General features: G+C 46.8%; 1 protein-coding gene across 4 annotated transcripts in view; it reads right to left on the reverse strand.

Annotated features, from left to right (window-relative positions):
* The window catches only part of DENND2A (DENN domain containing 2A), a 96,630-nt gene that overhangs the window by 37,487 nt on the left and 40,436 nt on the right, over positions 1-18,707 (reverse strand). For 3 of the 4 annotated variants that reach the window (XM_035021231.1, XM_035021232.1, XM_035021235.1), the window contains exons 4-9: positions 18,531-18,658; positions 16,786-16,907; positions 7,433-7,633; positions 2,483-2,576; positions 1,899-1,949; positions 568-755 (exon numbers count right to left, since the gene is read on the reverse strand). In XM_035021231.1, the coding sequence (XP_034877122.1) occupies positions 568-755; positions 1,899-1,949; positions 2,483-2,576; positions 7,433-7,633; positions 16,786-16,907; positions 18,531-18,658 (784 nt within the window). The remainder of the gene's footprint in view (positions 1-567; positions 756-1,898; positions 1,950-2,482; positions 2,577-7,432; positions 7,634-16,785; positions 16,908-18,530; positions 18,659-18,707) is intronic. The other variant, XM_035021233.1, reaches the window with a different exon arrangement.

Consider the following 18,707-nt stretch of genomic DNA (forward strand, 5'->3'; position numbering starts at 1 on the left):
TCAGTAAATTCTGGTGGGACTGAAAAGAGCCTCTTTAATACTGGCATCAAAGCCTAAGAATGCATAAATTTATACATTATCGGTCATGCCATTTTAGGCTTTCTGAGGGCCATTTCATGAACCATGTTAGAACAGAACAGAAATCTAGTGCACACATCCAGGGGTACATGGTGCACGTACAGATGTTTGGCATGGACACAAACATAGCCCTCCCTGGGGAGAGCTGTGTGGCTGATGGGAAAGATGCTTCTAGGACAGCTTGGAAAGAGATGTGGCTGGATAAGGAGACGGGGAGGATGAAGAGGATGGCATAGTCACCACAGGAAGTGAGTAAGTGTTTTTGTCTGTACTTTGAGTCTTCAAATCCCTCACCACCTGGGACCTCCAAAATTCTCCAGCGGCAGCTTTTTTCATTTGCTATACCCAATGGGGACTCATGGTTCAAGATTCTAGACACTGAGTGTTCCTCAGACTCCCGTACCTCCCGGAAACCGCGAGTCCCAACAAGATGTGGGCACGAGTGCTACAGTCCCCCTCGCAGGCCGCCGAGGCCGGGCCGCCCTGTACCTTGAGAGGGAACTGCTGGGTGAGTTCTGGCACATACGCAGCCCCGGCCTGCTTCTTGTGCAGGGACACGACCACGAAGTACTCGAACAGCTGCCTCTGCTGGTACTCCATGAGCTCCCGGTCAAGGCACGGGTATCTAGGAGCGTGCTTCAGGCGGGACTTCACATTGACCAGGCGCTGGCTGTGAGCTGGGGAGAGAGGGCGAGTGAGCGCCTGGGCGTCTCTCCTTCTGACGTGGAACCGCACAGAGCTGTGACAGCTTGTGTGGTTCCCGGCTCAGAGTACTCCTTCTGATCCTACAAGTGTTCCACCTTTAACAAATGAGTACAAAACTCTTTGGGGTTCTTGCCAAACTTGGGGGGAACCACACTGGATGGGCCGCCAGGCTAATAGGGGTGCAGAAGCCTGGAACGCGGGGCTTTGCTCTGCCATGGGCTGGCTGGGTGGACTGGGGACAGTGGCTTGAGTCATCCTTGTGTCGCTCTGTCAGATGGGGTGGAGACACTGACTCCTCCCCTCACACACTCCCTTCATCTTTCAGTTTGTGGGATGTGACAAAATCCAGACCACAGAGCTTTGCGAGCGGGAAACTTTGGCATCATCTGCATGACAGACCGGGCAGAGCCATGACTAACTCAGGAGCTCCCGCTTGCCTTCCCTCCTGCCGCTGTTGTCTGTGATGGAAACGGGCTTGTTTCATCCTAGAGGTGGGCCAGGGAGCACGGGGTGTGAGAGATGAATGAGGCAGGGCCGCTGACCGCACGGGTCTCCATCACCTCACTCAGCAGGCCTGGACTATGGCTTTCCTGGGCTTCCCCCTGGGGTCTGAGAAATTGTGGAAAACTCACTGAAGCCTAGACCAAAGTCACCGAATTTAGATCTACAGAGACCAATTATTTCAGTGACTTCATTTGACAGATGAGAAATTAGAGGCCCTGAGATCTTAAGTGATTTCCTTCTGGTCCTACAGCAATTTTCACAGGAGTGGGACAAGAGCCCAGGTGTCTGGAACCCCAGACCAGCTGCGCTGTACATCCCAGGTGTGGAAAACACCAATAACGGAAAGGCACGGCAACGGGGCCACTGTAGACGTAGCCACCCTGCATCTCTACAGCCACAGACTCAGTGACCGAACAGGCCCATGCCGGTCATGCTCAGGACTGACCGGCCCCCACGCATCCCGTGGGTCCCCCATCCCCTCAGACGTTCACGCCTTGCCCAACAAGCTCGTGCAAGGACGCTCTGTCCCGTCCCTCACATTAAGCAGGAAGGGCCATCTTGGTAGCTCCCCAGCCCCTGCCTGTGCCATGCACGGCAGCTGGTCTTCTCACCTTTCAGCTTCTCTTCCGTGTCACTGTCAGACTCACTGTTCTCATCTGTCACTAGACAGAAAAACAAACAACAAATTAAAAATGGCAATAGGAGGAAAGTTGCTCATGTGAGTTTTTCTAATAAGAAAACCTTTTGTATGAAGTGACACAAATCCAAGATTTCTACTTCAGAGGGGCTACTTTCTTTCTGGTGATTTAAACGTAATGGACAAACTAGGTCTTCGTCCAACTAAATATAATTTCCAAATTAATGTGGCTCTAGTTCAGATGGTACCTATATCTGGTAATATAGCAGAGACCGCTCCTTATATGCATGGGAAGCAAAGAAGGCAGCTCCCAGGGTGAGCCAGAGCCCACAGCCCTGGGCTGGCCTGACGGACAGTGAAACAGGACCAGAGGATGCACCACCAGGCTGAGCGCATTCCTGGCTCTTCGCTGTCCCGCGGTCCCAAGGACAACAGGAGGTATTTACAAAGCCCCACCTTGTTCTCCTCTTTGGTGAGCCAACCCCAAACAACAGGAAGCCTCTTTTAGGAAGACTCTTGTTTTCACATAGGTGGGGGAGGTGGGACGGTGGACAGTACCTTTTCCCGAGCCGCTCTCCGTGGACTGGGAGAGCCTCTTCACGCGTTTCTTCCCTCTCCGGGCCTCATAAATGGCATTGATTCGCAACACCAGCTGCCAGATGCAGGGAGAAGAAAAGGCAGTGTTAGCAGCTGGGATTCCTCTACTGCTCGTTCTCTTCTGGGACGATCTAAGGCCCGGGGAAGGAGGGAGGAGCCGGTTCCCACTGGTCCACTGGCATCTTTCGACTACTCTTTTCTACCAGACAGGAACATGACTTTCAAGAACACTAAAGGAGGCTGCCAGCCTCACTGATGTGTGAACGGGTGATGTCTAAATATACTAACGCAGGCAGCGGGGACACAGGGAGACAATTTCATTGGCTAATTGTGTGACGACTGCTCCCCCTTCGATGCCTCCATGTCACTGTGGCTTGGGGAGAGCCTTTGCCTCCCCACCCCGGGGGGGGAAAAAAAAACAGAAAAGGAAGAGACAGCAAAAATAAAAAGCCTCCCAGGCAGGGCCCCTTTTGTAGGAACCGTGCCAAAGACCGTCTGAGCGGCACTGGGCGGCAAGGGGGCAGGGCTTACGGTGCATTTCGAGTTCTAGCTTGGGGCTGCATGGTGGTGCCCTGCACCCAGCAGACGCAGCACACCCCCCTTCTTGCAGGGGAGCGCTCATCCACACTCATGGAGGCCTTTGGTGATCTCTCCTACTGCTCAGCAGGCACCACTACTCAGCAGCACATTTTCCACGCTGACTCTAGCAGACCCATCTGCCACAGAAACCCCGGTCACTTCCCACCGAAACCCCGGGTCACTACCCACCAGGCTTTCCAGCACCGCCTGCAAATTTCAAGAGTGGAAGCTCCCTGGGCCCCACCTGATTGCGAGAAGGGGAAGTCTACCCATGCATAGTCAAGGCAAGCCAATGATTTTAATTAAATTAATTAATTAATTAAAGTTTATTTTTAGTAATTTCTACACCCAACGTGAGGCTCAAAACCATGACCCCGAGATCAAGAGCCACATGCTCCTCCTAGTGAGCCCCCAACAGGTGATTTTAAAGGGGAGCTGTGTTTAAATAAAATCTTAAAAAAACAGTGGGGGGCGCCTGGATGGCTCAGTCATTGGGCGTCTGCCTTCAGCTCAGGTCGTGATCCCAGGGTCCTGGAATCGAGCCACGCATCCGGCTCCCTGCTCAGCGGGGAGCCTGCTTCTCCCTCTCCCACTCCCCCTGCTTGTGTTCCCTCTTTCGCTCTCTCTCTCTGTCAAATAAATAAATAAAATCTTTAAAAAAATAAATAAAGGGGAGCTGTGTTTGAAAGCTGCCTTAAAAAGTTTTATATTCTTTTTGGCATTGGAAGAACTGGAGAGAGGATGTGTTATAGTAAACTAGGTGATGGGCACACAGGCGGGTGCGGTGGGTTAGCTGGTGCCACTCCCTGGCTCTGCCCTCCACTTCTCTGTCCCACTCCCTGAAGTAGCTCACCAGCTCCTCCCCACAAGCCAGAGCGACAGACTGCCAGTGGAGGAAGGTGGCTCATCTTCCACGTCTCCTTGTGGTGGGCCTGGGCCCTGGTCCTCCAGCTCTGCAACTGGTAAGACACTGCCCTGCCATATGGTTGGACACCTACACACTCTGGGTCCTGACAGGTGGCCCAGCCCTGGCCTTGCCAGCTCTCTTTGTGAATTCCTCGTCCCCAGCCCTGTGCTGGCTTTGCCTTATCTGAACGATCTCTGCCTTCACCACCAAACCCCTCCCGTGCGGCAGTTATTTATTTTTGTTCTTACGAACCAGCCATTCCCTTGAGAGCTCATAGCCCTGAACTGGCTCTCTTTTCTTCTTACACACGTCCTAACCATTGGAGTATTAATGCTAACCCCATTTCCCACGGAAGAAGACAATGCATAAATGAGATGCTGGTATTATTCACAATAGCCAGGAAGTGAAAACATCCAAATGTCGATTAAAGGATGAATGGGTAAGCACAATGTGGTACGTACATACAATGGCACATTATTTAGCCTTCAAAAGGAAGGGAATTTGGACACATGCTAAAGCATAAATGTTCTGCTAAGAGAAATAAGTCAGTCACAAAAAGACAAATATTATATGATTTCATTTATATGAGGTACCTGGAATAGGCAAATTCAAAGAGACAGAAAGTAGAATGATGGTTGCCAGAGGCTGGGGAGGAGGGCGGAATGGGGAGTTAGGGTTTAACGGGGTGCAGAGTTTCCGTTTGGGGAGATGAAGAGTTCTGTAGATGGATGCTGGTGATGGTTGTATAACAGTGTAAATGTACTTAATGCTACTGAACTGTGCACTTAAAAATAGTTAAAATGGCAATTTTTATCTTGTACATATTTACCACAATTTAAAAATATATAAATAAACAAATGAGTTAACTAGGTCAAATTGTGTTTTTTTTTTGCGGGGGGGGGGCGGATTTTTAAACCCATTCAGCCTCCTCTCACCCAATATCCAAAATTAACTAGAAAGAAGACAGCTACAATACAGTTAACATCCTTCCACTTATTAAAATATAGTGAATACTAGAACGTAAGCTCCATGCAGGTGGGGATCTTTGTCACTTCTGTTCGTTGCTGTAAGAGTACCTGTATGGGCTGGGACAGCGCCTGGCACCTGGTAGGGACTCAACAAGTATTTGTTGATAGGGAATTTGTTGGATGAATACTAAGCATCCCCTATGTACAAGGGGTTTTGCTAGAAGCTGTGAGGGGTAAAAAGATATATGGAGCATGGCATCTGTTCTCAGGCAGTTTATAAGCTAATTGCAAGGACCAATATGCATTCATAGCTATCATACAAGACAATTCATGAGTGCTGTGTGAGTAGTACAAATGTCATGACAGAGAAGGTTCTTCTCACTTTAAATCAGGTCATGGAATAAGTGGAAGCCATGTACACTTCAGTCAATAAATCTCTGTTCCTTTTTATTTAAAAGATTTTTCCCAGAGAGAAAAACTTTAAACATGCTCTCACATAATTATACTTTAACTGGAGTTAAGTTTTGTTGTTTTAAAAGTGTTCTGTACTAGGGGGCACCTGGATGGCTCAGGCGGTTAAGTGTCAATTCTTTTTTTTTTTTTTTAAAGATTTTATTTATTTTGACAGAGAGAGCGAGCGAGCCAGTGCACAAGCAGGGGGAGGGGCAGAGCCAGAGAGAGAAGCAGGCTCCCCACGGAGCAAGGAGCCCTATGTGGGACTTGATCTCAGGACCCTGGGATCACGACCTGAGCCGAAGGCAAACGCTTAACCGACTGAGCCACCCAGGTGTCCCTAAGTGTCGATTCTTGATTTCAGCTCAGGTCATGATCTCGTGGTCATGGGATCCAGCCCCATGCTGGGCTCCACACTCAGCAGGGAGTCTGCTTGAGATTCTCCTTCTCCCTCTGCCCTTCTTCCCATGTGCTTTCTCTCTCTCAAATAAATAAATAAAATCTTAAAAAAAAAAAAAAAAGAATCATGTACTCAAACCTAGAATTGTGTTAAAGCTCTTTTAACGCAACAGCTAATTCATCTGATCATCCCTGTTTAATTTGCTAAAACGACGGTGAGGTTGGCAGTATAGATGTTAATGGCCACTTTAAATTATCCCACAATTGAGGATTTTGACATTACAGATACCTAGGAATGTGCCAGAACAAGCAGAAGGGGAGTTAAGGGAGTGGCTAGAGACACCACACTTTGGGGGCCCCTGGAGCAGCTACCACAATGGCACAGGACAGCGACTTTGGAGGACAGCCGAGGGGAGACATGGGAGTGAATCTGTGCTGAAAGAGACGGGGGTCCATGTGTTAGTGGAGCTCATTCAGCAAACATCAAAGAATCAATATGCAACCCGCTCCACACCCTGGGCCCCAGGCCAGACGAGGCCGAACCTGGAGAGCCTGAAGGGGGAGGAGCCATGGCTCCTGTCCTAGCCCCTTTGTCTGCCCTTCATCAGCAAAACAAAGGAAGACATCTTTTCTCCTGTTCCAACTAAAACCCTGACCAGGCTGCAGGTTACAGGTCTTTTCTCAACCACCTGACCCTAGCCGCCCTTACTCTTCAGAATGCATTCTGATGGGCAAGTGACTTAACTTCATTTGAATGAGAAAGTTGGGGACGGGTGTGGTAGGGGTGAAATTATAGCTCAAAATATTGACTAACCAAACTGTTAGGAGGAACCAGCTCGTAAACGTCCCATGACTTTCAGGTCAATGCATCACTTTGAGAAATCAGATGAAACCTAACAGACAATATTCCCCTCTTGCCTCCATCCCCAAAATGCTCCACACAAAGTCTTACACAATTTTCCAGGTTTCGTGACCCCTAAATCCCATCCATCCATCCATCCATGTACTCTGAAATGAAGAATCCCTGCTCTAGAAGTTCCCATCGGAAGTTGGTACCAAAGTGGCCACTGAAGAGGGACCAGCACAGCAGGGCTGGAACGGAGCAAAAGGGAATCCAATCAATAGCAGACGCATTAGGATGCACATCTGCCCCTGGGCATGTTTTACCTTTTGAGTTGAAAAGAGCCAGAAAAGATGTATTTTTGACAAGTGCCGCCTCAGAGCACAGGCTCCACATGGTACCGCCTCTGCAGCTGGTGTTGGCCAAAGTGTGAGTCAGAGTGTGATGAATGGAGCTCTACTTTTTGAGGCCGGGAAGGAGGAGGAACTGGCCTTTTGAGGCGGTCATTGGAAACATGGTCTGGGATCGCGAGTATAGTGAGAGGTTAGGCTGGGAGAGGAATGGCTAAGGGGAAGGCTACAGGACCACAAGAATTATTATGACAAAGGCCCAGACAGCCTAGCCGCTGGCTCATGGTGTCTACCTGGTGATGAAGCAGGTAGAAGAGGCCCAGGATTCTGTTCTCTGCCCAGACTCCTCTGCAGCCTTCCTTTGCAGGGAAGGGGGAGTGCAAATCTGCATACAAAGCTTGTTGCAAGCCTTACCTTGGGTATCTTTCTCTTCTTCCTGCCATTATGTGGGTCTCCAAGGTTAAAGAAAGTGTCATCAGGGCTGCTGGGGGTGGAGGGGGGGCTGATTTTGGAAGGGGACCCATATCCATCCCGACTCAGCTTCCTGGTGTCCAGCAATTTGAAGTTCCTCCTCTCTGAATTTTGCCGGAAAAAAGCAGGTTTGGCCAATGACTGCTGGGAGGGGAAAGGAGAAAAGAAGAGTAAATACAAAGGGCCTAAGGGGGAGATAGCTGGGGGTGCCAGTGATACAGACCAGGAGATCGAGAGGGAAAGCTTGGTCTCTCTTCCCAGGGTATGCTGAGTTTGTCTCTGCTAAAGGATGCAGATCCAATCCTGTCTCTCTCCCTCCTTCTTTTTAAAGATTTTATTTATTTATTTGGGAGAGAGAGAGAGAGTGATTGAGAGAGCATGAGCAGGGTGGAGGGGCAGAGGGAGAGAGAGAAGCAGACTCCCCACTGAGCAGGCAGCCCGACGTGGGGCTCGATCCTAGGACCCTGGGATCATGACCTGAGCCAAAAGCAGACGCTGAACCGACTGAGCCACCCAGGCACCCCCAATCCAGTCTCTCTTTTTAGACAAGTGGGAATTCACTGGCTCAGTCCCTTATCTGGACAAATCAGGTGTTCTGGGAACCAAGACCCACTGTATTGGGAGGGAGAAAACCTAAGCAGAGCTTTGACCCTGCTGCTGATATGCTGAGTACCTCTTGTACAAGGAGTTTCAATCCCTAAGGCTCAGTGTTTAATTTCTAAAAACGAGCTACTTTAAGATCAAAGGCAAACAGAAAACTGATTAAAAAAAAAAAAAAAGAACAACAACAAAAAAACCCCCCAAACCCCTGCAACTTATAGAACTTATTTTTCTAATACATACTATAAATTAATGAAGACAAACAGGCAAAAAAAAAAAAGAGGAATGGAAAATTTATAGAAAAAGAAATACAATGATGCATAGATATAGAAAAAGATTCTCAGCTTCACTCATAAGAGAAAATTAAAACTCCATCAAAGAGACATTTTTCGGGGCGCCTGGGTGGCTCAGTTGGTTAAGCAACTGCCTTCGGCTCAGGTCATGGTCCCGGGGTCCTGGGATCGAGTTCCGCATCGGGCTCCCTGCTCTGAGGGGAGCCTGCTTCTCCCTCTCCCACTCCCCCTGCTTGTGTTCCCTCTCTCGCTGTGTCTCTCTCTGCCAAATAAATAAATAAAATCTTTAAAAAAAAAAAAAAAGAGGGCGCCTGGGTGGCTCAGTTGGTTAAGCGACTGCCTTTGGCTCAGGTCATGATCCTGGAGTCCCGGGATCGAGTCCCGCATCGGGCTCCCTGCTTGGCAGGGGGTCTGCTTCTCCTTCTGCCCTCTTCCCTCTCGTGCTCTCTGTCTCTCATTCTCTCTCTCTCAAATAAATAAATAAAATCTTTAAAAAAAAAAAGAGACATTTTTCACTCAAAGATTAGCAAAGATAAATTTGCTGGATTAGTGGAACTCACTGGATTAGTGACAGTGAGGGAAATAGTCCCTTTCACACTTTCATACAATGTTGGTAGGACTAGAAATTGGTACAGGTCTATGGAAGGCAATGGAGCAGTGTCAACAAAATTACAAACGCATACACCCTTTCACCCAGCAATTCCACCTGTAGGAATCTTAAAAAAAAAAAAAAAAAAATATATATATATATATATAAGTTTTTCACATAAAATGGACATTTTTTCATACTTTAATATGCTAACTGCTTTTTTCTTTAGCACATTATTTTTTTAAAGATTTTATTGATTTATTTGAGAGAAAGCACAAGCAGGGTGAGGGGCAGAGGGAGAGGGAGAAGCAGGCTCCCCATGAGGGAGCCTGATGGAGGGCTCGATCCCAGAACCCTGGGATCATGACCCGAGCTGAAGGCAGATGCTTAACCGACTGAGCCACCCAGGTAGCCCTCTTTAGTATATTATTTATGTTCTTTGCCCATTTATCTTTTGGAATCCCAGGGTTTTTCTTATTAATTTGAATGATCTCTTTATATAGAACAGATATGAACTATTTGTCAGTTTTGCTGCAGGAGTGTTTTTCCCATGGTATTTTTTTTTTTTGGATCATGTGAAATTTTTATATATGAAAATCTGTTCATCTTTTCTTGTGCAACTGATTTAATCTTGTCTCTCTAGAAAAATCTATATCTTTTTAGAGGTTTAATACGTACTTAATTCCATTTTCTTTTGGATTTTCTTAGTCTATTTTGAACATATTTTATTCATTAATCCATCAGTAATTTATTTTATTGTATGTTAGTCTAAAGTGATTTTTCCCCCCAAGCTAAGTTATCCCTATTCCGTTTAATAAATGAGCCTTTTGCTATCAGTTTACAAGGCCACATCTATTACATCTTAAACTCTTATAGAATAGTCTTATTCTGTTCCACTGATTTCTCAATTCTTGTATAGTTCTGAATAGCATATAACAATAACTCCAGAACCTTTTCTTTTTAAAGATTTCTGGGAATAAAGACTCCTAGCCTTCCTAAGTGGCCTGCTCTGATGTTTGTATCATGAGTCTACAAGGAGCAATCAATTGCTTAGCACCACAAGCCCTAAGTAGAAAAAGCCAGTATGGGGACGCCTGGGTGGCTCAGTCGGCTGAGTGTCTGCCTTCGGCTCAGGTCACGATCCCAGGGTTCTGGGATTGAGTCCCACATTGGGCTCCTTGCTCAGCCGGGAGCCTGCTTCTCCCCCTGCTTGTGCTCTCTCTCTCTGACAAATAAATAAAATCTTAAAAAAAATTTTAAAAAGCCAGTATGGTTTGCTCACTATGGGCATCTTAATAATTAAACCAGCACAAAAAGAAGGAAGAACGACAATCTTTCTTATAGACCAAATTCCATCTGCAGTGAAATCCAAGGAATGGCCCCAATTCTTTCACTGCATTAGAATCACCTATCAAATTCTTGGCAAAAAGCAGTTATCTGTTTTCATTAGACTTTTAGGTTGTGAGAGTATTTGTTCAAAGATCTGACCTATGAAAAGGTCTGAGAAGAAAGAAAACAGAAAGATATCAAAACATGGCACACAGCTCTCGAAAGGGTGTCCAGAGCCCTGGTGGGGGCTGGGTTTGTGTGGGCTGCATCCCCTCCGTGGTGACACTGCCAGAGAACGGGGTCCTGGGGGTAGCCCCCAAATGTCCAGGGAGCTTTCATGAGGGGGTGGAATTTCAGTTGCTACTTAACTGGTAACAGAGGACCTACTGGGCTCTGGGGGTAGAGCGTTCTCAAGTAGACAGCACAATCTGAGAAGAGGCATGGAAGGAAGGAAGAGCAAATTAGCCCAGGGGGCGCCTGGGGGGCTCAGTCGGTTAAGGGTCTGCTTTTGGCTCTGGTGGTGATCCCAGGGTGCTGGGATCGAGTCCCGCATCGGGCTCCCTGCTCCATGGGGAGCCTGCTTCTCCCTCTGATCCTTCCCCTCCCCCTGCTCATGCTTGTGTGCTCTCTCCTCTCTCTCTCAAATAAATAAATAAAATCTTTTAAAAAAAATTAGACCAGAGAGAGTGCTCGTGGCTCAGAGCGAGTGTAGCGAAACAGATGGAGATCATACAGCAACGATGGCATCGAACTGTCTGTGCAAGGCCTTTGCGAGTGAGGGTGTGACTCTTAAGACTTAGCAGGGGGCAGCCAGCTTTTTCTTAAAGGCCAGACGGTAAATATTTTAGGCTTTGTCATAACTACTCAACTCTGCCACTGCATTGCAAAGGCGGCCATACACAATATGTACGTGAATGAGCGTGGCCATGTTCCAGAAAAACTTTATTTACACAACCAGTCACCCAGCAGTAGTTTGCCAAACCTGAATATAGTATTAAAAGGAAAGATACTATAGGACCCTAGGGATGATTATGTCAGGCTGTGGCCCAGAGAGGATTCCAGCTTTTGATCAGAAAGCCTCATGATGATAATATATGCCCATTCCCATTGTGTCTTTGTGGAACAACCTCTAGGAAGGGGCCTGACTTTGTTGCAGAGGCAAATAGAGTCTCCCTAATCTTATAAATATTGGATTCACGATGGACCCAGCAAAAGATCTGTGGTGTCCAAGAAAGAAAAGCAGACAAGAACTCTCTGTTGAAACTTCATGAGTTCTTTCAGGGAACCGAGTGGGATGGGCCCTGGCCAGGGGGCTTCCTGGTGGGGAGGAGAGGGAAACTACGTGCCTCCCTAGAGGGAACTGACCTGGACTTAAGCCAGGGTTCACTCACCCTTCTCGTCTGAGAATGGTGGCTGATGGCTTAACTCCTTCCTGTCCTGCATTGTCCCTGTCTTATTGCCTCAGGAAACAGTGATGTAAGGAGACTAAAAGGGTCCTTGATACAAAATATCTCATCTCTTCCTTACCTCTCTCAACCTCATTCCTACTTTTTTTTTTTTTTTAAGATTTTATTTATTTATTTGACAGAGAGAGTGAGAGCAGGAACACAAGCAGGGGGAGTGGGAGAGAGAGAAGCAGGCTTTCTGCAGAAAAGGGAGCCCAATGCGGGGCTCGATCCCAGGAGGCTGGGATCACGACCTGAGCCGAAGGCAGACGCCCAACGACTGACCCATCCAGGTGCCCCCCTACTCTCTTTTATAGAGGCCTCCTCCAAGGACTCAGGTGTCATTCTCACAAGCATATACACATTTTTCATATACGTCCACAGGTACACATATTTCCATAAACACACATAGAAATACATAAGAAGGCATACATGCACATTTCAACAATTGGGACGTTATACTAATGTAAAGAAAAACATTACATTTAAACAATGAAATACCATACAGACAATAAAAATTGTTTTTAAAAAGAAATTAATGATGTGGGGAAATACTCAGGATAAATATAAAAGACCAGCAAAAAGTATATATATATCATCCCAAGTCTTTTTTTTTAAAAGATTTTTTTTTTTTTAAGATTTTATTTATTTGACAGAGAGAGACACAGCAAGAGATGGAACACAAGCAGGGGGAGTGGGAGAGGGAGAAGTAGGCCTCCAGCCGAGCAGGGAGCCGGATGCGGGGCTCGATCCCAGGACTATGGGATCATGACCTGAGCCGAAGGCAGACGCTTAACGACTGAGCCACCCAGGCGCCCCAAGTCTTTTTTATGTACACACACACACACATGCACACTAACAATTCATTATAGAAAAAAAAAATCCCCAATTTTGGATGAGTTTTATATTCTTCATTACACTTTTCAGTATTTAAAAAAACTTTTTAAAAAGATTTTGTTTATTTATTTGAGACAGAGAGAGTGAGCATGAGAAGGGGGTGTCAGAGGGAGAAGCAGACTCTCCACTGAGCAGAGAGCTGGACATGGGGCTCGATCCTGGGACTCCGGGATCATGACCTGAGCTGAAGGTAGGTGCTTAACCAACTGAGCCACCCAGGCACCCCTAAAACACCTTTTGTGATGAGAATGCTGTGATAAGATGAAATAAGGTTATTTTTCTTTTTTAAAGATTTTATTTATTTATTTGACAGAGAGAATGAGATAGAGAGAGCATGAGAGCGGGGAGGGTCAGAAGGAGAAGCAGACTCCCTGCTGAGCAGGGAGGCCGATGTGGGACTCGATCCGGGGACTCCAGGATCATGACCTGAGCCGAAGGCAGTTGCTTAACCAACTGAGCCACCCAGGCGCCCGAAATAAGGGTATTTTTAAAAAGAACATAAAATGAAAAGCCTAATTCTCTATATTTACCAAACACACAGAAATAGTACTTATGTTGCAGGTACTAGACTAAGTGGCTTATAAGTATGAATTATTTTTTTAAGATTTTATTTATTTATTTGACAAAGAGAGCACAAGTACTGGGAGGGGGAGAAGCAGACTCCCCGCTGAGCAGGGAGCCTGATGTGGGGCTCGATCCCAGGACCCAGGGATCATGCCGAGCCAAAGGCAGACACTTAACCAACTGAGCCACCCAGAAGTCCCTACAAATATGAATTAATCTTCAGAAGACCCCTAAGAGGAGAGTACTATAATTGTTTCTATTTTATCAACGACAAAGCTGACACATGTAGATGAGATCAGTTGCCTGGCCACACAGTTAGCAAGTGGTCTAGGCAAGTTCTGAATGCAGGCCGTCAAGACTCTAGAACTTGCACACTTGACCAGATAACTGCCTCTCTGTAGCTACGGCTAAGTGATGTACGATTTTTTGGTGGGAGATGGTGTGGGTGGGCTCTCAAGGCAACCAGAGAATGCTAGTTACTGATACGTTTTGTTCCCTAATGTCTTCCATGTCAGTACATAAGAAAGAAAATGCCTCAGGGCGCCTGGGTGGCTCAGTCGGTTAAGTGTCTGACTCTTGATCTCAGCTCAGGTGTTGATCTCAGTGTCGTGAGTTCAAGCCCCACATTGGGCTCTATGCTGGGCGTGGAACTCACTTAAAAAAAAAGTCTCGTGTTAGCCTAGATTTCCTTTATTATAAAAATTAGTTCCTACCACATTTACTGTGCTATTCTAGGTGTGGGAATGGTGGGTAACACAAAGCAAGGACAGAAAATGGCCCCTTCTCAGGAGCTTGCATTGTGCGTCGATAAGCATTAGCATCTGCCCCCAACTGCACAACTGCTCCTTTCTGTCTGTCCAGCTGACCCTGACCTCTGTACTGGGACTGGGCACGATCTTATTAAATGAAAATCCCAAAAGATGTCATAGGATCTTTTGGAGACTGACAGAGGAGGTCGCCACAGAGGGACTGCTTCGGTAAAGTCTAAGGTCCCAGATGTAGCCCAGATGTGGCAGACGCTCCATGAATATTTGATGAGCTAAACAGAGGAAGTGGTGAAGTCTGCAGCTGTCCCCCAGAATGGGGGCACCAACCAGACACCCAGACGTGGGAGAGCAGAGGAACGAGCGTGGACACCGTGTCCTGCTGATGACTTGTGAAGGGCTGAAAGCAGCCTGCATGTATCGGTGGCAATCGGACACACACCCTGGGCAACCGGATTGTCCTTCTGCAGGATCGCTGCATCTGGACCTCAAGCTCTTCTTGACGTGGTTACCTACTGTGCTTAGCTGTTCTGGTGACAGAGGACCGGGATTTGCTCTAGCTTGGCAGGAAGGGGAAGAAAAGGGCTGTTAAGTCCTTGTTCTTGGCATTAGGGAGGAGCACCCGGCTCGGAGCGCACAGCTGCTGTGGGCAGATGTTGCTCATTGTTCCTAAGAGGCGAGCAGTGCCTTCCCAGCACGAAGGGGAGAGCAGGGGAAAGCAAGGTGGGACGTGAAGGGGCAGACCGAGTTGTGACAGCCTTCCTTCTGTTAAGCCAAGCTGATCCACTATGGGAAATGAAAGATTTCCTGAATGTTGAAGGCATCTGTAGCCAATGAAAACACATTTCAGAGGCAAGTAGGAACTGTCTGCTAATGATCTGTTGTGCTGGATTATTCATGAGAACACTCTTCCATAGGAAGAGCAAAATAGCAGTTAACTGGCTTTGGCAAGAATGACAGGAATTGGTTTGGTTAGGTGAGATCCACCCTTCATGATGGATTCTACCTTCAACTCTCTTCAGGAAGACTTGTGGCAGAAAGACTCTGTGTGTGACCACTGAGCACAAAAGGCATGCCTCTTGTGCAGACCCCCCACGCGCCAGGAAATGCTGTCCTCACCTGGGGCCCAGAGGGGAACGTGGCTTCCTTTCTTAGGCTGGAAATAGATCCCTGCAGTGGGATTTAAACTGATACTTGCAGCCTGGATTTGGCCTTCCTTTACTTAATTTCTTGAACAACTATACATTGTATAACAACTATGTATAGGGGACACAAAGAAACATATTATTGAGGAACTTGAGGAATTCATAATGTAGCTGGGGAGATGTTTTTAAGATACATTCTATGACTTAAATCAGATTTCAAATCATCAAAGTAAGAGATATCACAAGGTGGTATACACAATTTGGTATAAAATGAACACTTTGGCCCACAGAGGAAGAAGTTCCAGGGGCTGGAATAGCCTAGAAGCTTCCTGAAGTGATTGATCTGGGTGCTAAAGGATGGGGAGAGAAAGGCAAGAACCAAGGGCAGACGTAGAAATGACCTAGCACAGGGGTGGGCAAAATACAGCCTGTGGGCCGTATCTGGCCCACCATCTGTTTCTATATAGGCCATGACCCAAGAACAGTTTTTACATTTTTAAATGGTTGGAGGGGCGCCTGAGTGGCTCAGCTGGTTAAGCATCTACCTTCGGCTCAGGTCATGATCCCAGGCTCCTGGGATCGAATCCCATGTCGAGCTCCCTGCTCAGCGGGGAGTCTGCTTGTCCCTCTTCCTCTATCCCTCCGCCCTGCTCATACTCTCTCTCTCTCAAATAAACAAAATCTTTAAAATATTTTCAAATGATTAGAAAATAAGTAATATTTCATGATGTGAAAATTACACAAAATTCAAATTCTGGTGTCCATAAATAAAGTTTTACTGATACACGGCACATTCATTGGTTTGCATATTGTCTCACATTGTCTATGGCTGCTTTGCAGTACAATGGCAGCACTGAGTCGTTACAACAGAGATTCTCTAGTTACTTTCTGGTCCTTTAGAGGAAACGTTTGCCAATCCTGGGCCTCTAATATGAGAGGGGCAATTAATTGGCTCTTGCTGGAGGGGAGTTTTGTATGTAGGAAATGTAGGAAATTCAATAGTAATGGGTGCCCAGGGATCAGTTATGAAGGATTATTTAATGCCAAGCTAAGGAATATGAACTCAGACTTATAGGCAAAGCGTTGAAATTATCATGTACATGACTATAGTTGTATTATCTCTATGTACATAGTACAAAATTCCAAAAGGTTCAAAAGGATATTCTGTAAAAAATGTCAGTTTTCTACCTTGACCTGGACTCAACAACTCCACAGATGTAGCCACTTACTCATTCTTAGGTTTCCGTACAGAGATAATCTTCTACATACACAAACATATATGAGTTGGCATATATGTGTATTTTTCTATTTAAAACCCCACAAATGGTAGCATGCTATAAAAGTACTGTTTCTGCACCAGAACTTTCAGTCTTATATTTTAGACTTTGTTTTAGGTCAGGACATTCTCCTTTATAGTTGTATAATATGGGTGTACTATCTTATTTACTCAGTTTGACCCAGAAGCTAAAATATTATTTTAGGATGCTTGGTTGAGCAGAGGGGTTCCAGGAAAACTAGAGGCAGAAGAGCAGGCAGGCAGCTGATACGCACATCCAGGAGCCCAGCAGTGAGGGTGGCCTGGCATTCCAGCGTAACCCAGAACTCCAGGCTGCTCAGGGCCATCGTGCTGGGGACCCCTCTCCCCACACTGCTCCCCTGGGGACTCATACCTTGGAGGGTGTGTCAGGAATGGAAGAAGTGGGAGAACCAGGAAAGGTCAAGACACATTTCTTCCCCAGGCAGCGACCATGTAAGTCAACGTCCTCGTAAGGGTTTTCCTTCATTGGCGGATCTGTGGTCAGAGGAAACAAGTCAGGAACTGGGAACATTAAGGAAGTTTTCCTTATCAGATATCTACCCAACATCTTGGTCTCTCCTTGTGGGGATGTCTGATGTCTTGCTATCCATTCATCCCCTTCCTCTTGGACCCTGATTTTTACTGGGGTAACTTCCCATGTCCTCATTCTTAGATGTACAGAGTTAACTCCATTCTGAGTTGCAGTGCTTTAGCCAATCTGAGTATTCCCAGTCCCTGCCTCAGTGTCCAGTTCAGGGAAGGGCTCCTATCCCAAGCTTACGCCAATCAAGGCATGGGACTCCTGGGCTGCGAAGGTGAACAAGGGACCTAAACCGGTCTCGTCAGAGTCAGAGTCACAGTGAACCCCTGGATTTTTGTTGGGTACAGGACACGGGCTCTCCTTCCCAACCAAAAGGTACAGATCCCAGGGAGTTGATGGCAGCCGTCATGGAGATCATGAGAAACCTGCTGGGCATGGAGCCAACCCAAGAGATAAGAAACGGGGAGAACAGGCCAGTTCTGGTCATATAAGCCAACAAACTCCCTTGTTATTTCAGCGGGGTCTTCTGTTCTCTGTCTCTGAGAGCTTCCCTGTCAGGTACACACTGAAGACCAGATCTCATACCCACTTTGGACTTGGGAAGCCTACTACTTTGGCAGCAACCCATCTCCACAACCTGGATACTATAATTCAGATCATCTATGGTGAAATTCATAGCTCAGCTAAATAAGCGCCTTCTTCAGGTCTCATGTTTCCTCCCACCATGGAGTTTTTTCTCTGCTATTGGTGATTACATGCACATATGCATGTGTGTATATGCCCTACCTGCCCCTTGCATGTGGTCGCATATGGGTTTCTCCTTCTTACCAGCTCCTTTCTTCCCTGACTCACCGCCTTCGACCCCAACAAGCAGATGCTGGGCTGAGTTCACACTTCAGTGAAACTGTGATGTTCCCTACAGAGTATGTGACTCACTAATTTAAATGCAAACAAACTCTGTGAATCTGAGCTCCACTTTAGAATTTAAAAGAATTAAGGCCAACATTATGTTTTAATAGTAGACATTCATTTGAGTCTGAATTTTGATGCCCTGTTACTGCCAGCCACACTCCTACAGATTCCAGGAGAGGGTGGTGGCCCGAGTTTTCCTTCATTCAGTAATCCTTACACTTTACTGAGCATCTGTGACACACGAGGTACTTTACATCCCATTCTCTCCCATCCCCCACCCTACCAGGTAGCTGTCATCATCCTTATTATACAGATGAGAGAACCGAAGTTCAGCGGAGTTCAGTCCCCAGCTCATTATCATACGAGCATCAATAGAGCAGAGTCGAGATTCAATCACGGCCACCGAGACTCCATGTCTCCAGTGTGTCCCACTGCATCGTGCTGCCCCCGTGGCTGTTCCTCAGCAGCCTTTCCACTCCCCTTCTGGCCCCATGCTCTCACATGTCCCTCGTGGGTCCCCCTCCCACACCCTTCCCAGCTGTCTCATTCATCTGCGTACACGTCTTCAAGACTCTGTGTGTGTGTGTGTGTGTGTGCGCTTCCAGCACTCTCTCCCCTTTCTCACAGACAAACTCATCCCCACACACTGCACGTGGGCCTCTTACCTAGAATGTCTTCATAGACGTTCTCCTCTGATAAAGTGCGTGTAAGCCCCAACTTAGTCTGTGCATACCAGTCCACCCTGCTGTTCTCAGAGGAAGACTGCAGTAAGTCTTCAAACTCATAGGACTTTCTGGTTTGTACAAGATGGGAGAAAAACAAACAAGAACTCGAATCAAATT

This window comes from Mirounga leonina, unplaced genomic scaffold, assembly GCF_011800145.1.
Source record: "Mirounga leonina isolate KUSES-001 unplaced genomic scaffold, KU_Mleo_1.0 Mir_174, whole genome shotgun sequence".
Taxonomy (NCBI): domain Eukaryota; kingdom Metazoa; phylum Chordata; class Mammalia; order Carnivora; family Phocidae; genus Mirounga; species Mirounga leonina.